Source organism: Chiloscyllium plagiosum, chromosome 26 (genome assembly GCF_004010195.1).
Source record: "Chiloscyllium plagiosum isolate BGI_BamShark_2017 chromosome 26, ASM401019v2, whole genome shotgun sequence".
In the NCBI taxonomy this organism is placed as follows: domain Eukaryota; kingdom Metazoa; phylum Chordata; class Chondrichthyes; order Orectolobiformes; family Hemiscylliidae; genus Chiloscyllium; species Chiloscyllium plagiosum.
Window position 1 is genome coordinate 17,696,838 of NC_057735.1, and position 5,134 is coordinate 17,701,971.

The window sequence follows — 5,134 nt, forward strand, 5'->3', positions numbered from 1 at the left end:
TGAGGAAACTGGAGAAATCTGAGTTCATCCCTTGTGGTTGGAGGGTTCCTAGGTGGAAGATGAGGCGCTCTTCCTCCAGCTGTCATATTGCTATGGTCTGGTGATGCAGGAGTCCAAGGACCTGCATGTACTTTGTGGAGTGGGAGGGGGAGTTGAAGTGTTGAGCCACGGGGTGGTTGGGTTGGTTGGTCCGGGTGTCCCCGAGGTGTTCTCTGAAACATTCTGCAAGTAGGCGGCCCATCACCTTAACCTCCTTCCACCTATCGCATTTCCAACGCCCCTCCCCCAAGTCCCTCCTCCCTACCTTTTATCTTAGCCTGCTTGGCACACTTTCCTCATTCCTGAAGAAGGGCTCATGCCCGAAACGTCGATTCTCCTGCTCCTTGGATGCTGCCTGACCTGCTGCGCTTTTCCAGCAACACATTTTCAGCTGCAAATATATAGAGCTTTGGAAGGTCCGTACCTGGAATACTATATCAGTTTTGGTTCCTTTGTAAAAGGAAGCATACAACAAAGGTATCCAAACATGGGAGGCAATGACCTGGTAGCATTATTGCAAGACTATTAATCCAGAGACCAAGGCAATGTTCTGGGACCTGAGCTTGAATTCTGCAATGACAAATGGTGAAATCTGAATTTAATTAATGTCTGGGATTAAGAACCTAATGCTGACCATTAGACAATCATTGATTCTCTGGAAAACCCATCTGAGTCACAAGCATCCTTTAGAGAAGGAAACTGCTATCTTTACTTGGTCTGGCCTCGAGCACCACAGCAATGTTATTGACTCCCAACAGTAAATGTTGGCCACATTCCATGGATGTATAATTTAAAAAATGATCATTTGACAGTCTTTACAAGAATGTACAATACAAGTTTGCATGATTGATTCCTAGGATAAGTGTGCTATCCAATGAGCAGAAATCAAGTAGAATGGATACATAGTCTGCGGGATTTAGAAGAATGAGTGGTAGTCTCATTGAAATATATAATCTTTTTGGCATGCGGAGATGCATAGTAAAGGCTGAATTTGTCTGGCTGGAGAGGTCAGAACAAAGATAAAGTTGAAGAAATATTCCTTCAGTCAGAAAATAGTGAAATGTTTAAGCTCTGTGGTTGCTCAGCCAATGTCGTCTAAATTTTTGGGCATTGAGGGACACAAGAGTTATGAGGATACAACAGCAAAGTGGATCTGATGTAGTTCAGCCACAATTTAATTGAATGGCAGGCAGATGCAAGGGTCTGTATGACCTGCTTCTGCCCATATTTGTTTTATTCCCATATAAATAGGCTTGAGGCTTTATCTGGCCAAACATTCCAGTGATTCAATCCGGTTCAAGCCGACAATGACCATGAAGAAGTTAAAGTCAGTGAGAGAAACCTGGCAAGGCTTACCATCACCATTTTCATCCACTAACTGAAATATTCTGTCCACAACCTCTTCTGGAGTTAACAGCACAGACCCTTCTTCTGATTCTTGATGACAAGCCTTCTTTAATCTATAAATGGACTATACAAAAAAAGCAAATGTCAGAATTCAGAAAAAAAACATTCCAACTCAAAAAGAGGAAAATAAGAAGTAGCCACACACCTCCACAATCTCCAACAGTTCTGTTTTATCAATGCATCCATTTCCATCTTTGTCATAAACTTTGAAAGTCCATTTCAGTTTGTGCTCCAGATTGCCTCTTAAAACCAAATTGAGTGCCGCAACATATTCCAAGAAATCAATTGTGTTGTCCTGGGAACAAAACGAAATTGGTGTCCATTACTATTTGATAAATGCACAATGTATCCTGTTTCATATATTGCTTCCTTTACAACTGACTAGTTTTACACAACACGTACCAAGAATTTCCAACAAACAAATTGAATGGAATATATGGTTCCCATGGTTAGTGGAATTACCAGTCCATTTGTCTAATACCGAATACCCAAACAGAAATGTAAACTGATTCTCAATTGCATTCTCTCCTTGTAGAATTCTTTGCTTCTAATGTTTTTGTATTTTTCCCATAGTATCGACTTTACGCACAAAACCATATATGGATTTTGTGTTAAATTCGCAGTGGCAAAACAAATTCATTCAGAAGCTAATAGAAACTCACTCAATAGTCTACCCTCATGAGTAAGCGAATAGCCACAAAAAGGCAGTCTTGTAGTTTGCACACATGAAAGTGCTCTGTTAATATTCGAGAGGTGTTTACCTCTTACCTTTGACACCCCTACACCCCAAATTTGTCTTCCAAGGGAAGGTTATTTAAATGACAAGATAAGTTTAAGAAGCAAAGCCGCTAGTCCCATTAATCTCATTGTTTCAACCATTTTGCAATACAGTTTAAACGTCCACACAATGGAACAGATAGAATGGGCCAAATGTCCTTCTTCTGTGCTGTAAACATTCTAGGATTCTAAAAATACAAATAACAAGATTTCGATTTAATCTACCACACAGGGCAAGATTGAATAATGTATTGTCATTACTCAAACATTTCTACTTGATTGTAGTTTGGAATAAAGGGACCTCGGCAAACAAACGCAGATTCACACTCACCCCATTTTTATCAAATGCCCGAAACATGTTTTCGATATATTCAGCTGCTTCCTCATTGTCTAAAACTCCAAAAAAACGCTTAAATTCGTGAAAGAAAAGTGTTCCGCTGGGACATTCAGTCACAAACTTCTTGTACAAGTCTTGCAGCTCAGCAACACCGATTTCCCCTTTATTCGCATCACTCACTGCCTGCCCCATAGCTGCAGAATTGGAATAGCGTGCCTGCCTAAAACCTCAATGACAGAGACCAGTCTCCCTCAGCGAGGAGCCTCAGATCGCAGTCACCTTAACAGAATGTGAATATCTTCTTGAAGCCCAATCTTCTGCCCTCAATCAATCCACAAGGGCTGCTTCGTCTTTGTGTTATCAATGACAATCTGAATTCTCTTTTCCGTTCACTTCAATGCTCAGAAAGAGGAATTGACCAATCTTCCAGAGATCAAACCTCACGTCAACACTAACTTAGTTATCCAGACTAGAGGCGGCTTCCCCTACAATATCACACTGCACCAGAAACTGGCTGGGACATTTGTTTTGCCCTGCTACCTCTTGTCACCACTCCAGTGTTATGCTATTATTAGAGACAAAAGCTATTTCTCTTACCAACATGAGATTTCATATCTAGCTTCAAGCAGGGCAATACCTACTTAAAAATCGCTAAGTTTATTATGAGCTTTCTGATTAGCTCCCTCTGACACTTAGTGTCCTTCATTCACCTTAAAGACAAAACCAGTGCCTGCCCAATGTATTCACTGGGTTTTATTCCCAAATGTTTACCAGTTACAAGATCCAATTGAGCAGAAATGTAAGAAAAATTTCTGTGAAAATGCTCCTGTCACATTAATTCTCCTGCTAATGAAATTGGAGGATTAGACAATCTGAAACTGTTTATCACAGCTGTAAAAAGTATTACAACTGAGATTGGAGGAGTGCACTGTTTCCTTTTGTAGTCACTTCTCAACTGGACGCAACAATTTTCAATTTTAACCAGGTTGGTGATGGCCAACTACAGAAGTGTCAGGCTGTGTCAACTTCAGGATTAAGAACAAATCGGCCAGGTTCCTTCAATAACAACAAATAACGGGACTATTACCAAAATAAATTCAGTGAAACAAAGATGCAAAGATTATTGACACACAGTTTTGATAATTCAAACATATGTTTCAACCTTTCAAAGAAACTAATACATAGGCACACACAGTCTGAGGATAAGTAAATAATAAAAACACTTCAGAGTGTTAATTACTATGGCCAAGTAATAACTAATGTCATGAGAAAAAGGATAAATCATGAATTGTCCCAATTGATGTTCTAATTCCAAAGTTATTGTGCAAACACAAGCTAATGGCACTGGAGTGATTTCCTGAAACAGTTGTCGTTGCTTCGTTCAGGTTTTGGGGTAGATTCTTACAAATTCTTCTTCACAAACTCTCCCTAAATGATATAAGTTACTTTTGATGGGTTTTCAGCTCACACACTGCTAAGAAGAGTTGTAAAGAAAAGAAGCAGTGGGTGATGCCTCTCAGGCAGGTCTCAAATTCTCTCCCTTTGTGTTAAAAAATGTAATAATTTTATCCCACTGACAAAGTGGGCCATATAACCTCTCTCTGCAAGTTATCCAGACTGACTCCATCAGGGCTCCCTGCTCCTTGAAGGCACAACATTGTTTTCCTGAGAAAAATGTCCTTTATTTAAAAGTTCACAATAAATTTATATGGCCCACATAACCTTCCAGGAATTAATATTAGGATTACATTGCTTCATAAGTAAATTGTGGTTCTGTGTTTTTTTATAAGGAGAAAGTTACATGTCTCCTTGTTTCTTGCATTCTTTGGTGGAAATGAGGAAACCACTGACAAGGGTCACATTTGTTCCCCATTTCTGACCGTCTGGAATTCCTTAGCCATTTCAGGAGGTAGATAAGAATCAATCAATCACATTGCTGTGAGTCTGGAGTCACATGTAAACCAAGCCAAGTGATGAAGACAGAGGATTTCCTTGCAAATGGGTGTTTACAGTAATTGATGATAATTCTGTGTTTATCGTGACTAATGACTAGTTTTTTTTTAATAGATATTTTTATTAGAAATTTAACATTTTTACAAGTTTACAAAAATAAACAAAACTCTCAGATATAAACATTGATATACAATTAGCTCAAATATACAATAGCCAAAATTTAACAAAAAAAACAACAACAAAAAAAACCGAAAATAAAACTCGAAAAAAAAACAAACAAAACTCAACTATCTACTAATCTAACCTACAACTAACCAGAGTGTATATTTAAGTCTCTTACATGCTCGGGATGTGTTAGCATCAGATATAATAAAACCCGTATTCGTGCGGGATTCCTCCCCCGAGGGGCCCCGGACCAGCCAGGTTTGTAATCTCAATTAAATAAAAGCCCTTGTTAGGATAGCCGAAATATCTGTATTTATGTAATTCAAAAAAGGCTGCCATATTTTATAAAATAATTCGGTCTTTCGGTGCACCATATTTGTAAGGAAATCAAGGGGAATACATTCCATAATTAATCTGTGCCAATTTGAAAGTCCAGGGGGGCCCTCAGCCACCCAG

At 39.0% G+C, this 5,134-nt stretch overlaps 1 protein-coding gene across 1 annotated transcript in view; it reads right to left on the minus strand.

Annotated features, from left to right (window-relative positions):
* guca1b (guanylate cyclase activator 1B) overlaps positions 1 to 3,125 on the minus strand; it is a 9,404-nt gene extending 6,279 nt beyond the window's left edge. The window contains exons 1-3 of the mRNA XM_043716624.1: positions 2,555 to 3,125; positions 1,592 to 1,741; positions 1,396 to 1,510 (exon numbers count right to left, since the gene is read on the minus strand). Coding sequence (XP_043572559.1) covers positions 1,396 to 1,510; positions 1,592 to 1,741; positions 2,555 to 2,752 — 463 coding nt within the window. The 5' untranslated portion in view covers positions 2,753 to 3,125. The remainder of the gene's footprint in view (positions 1 to 1,395; positions 1,511 to 1,591; positions 1,742 to 2,554) is intronic.
* Positions 3,126 to 5,134: the final 2,009 nt, after the last annotated feature.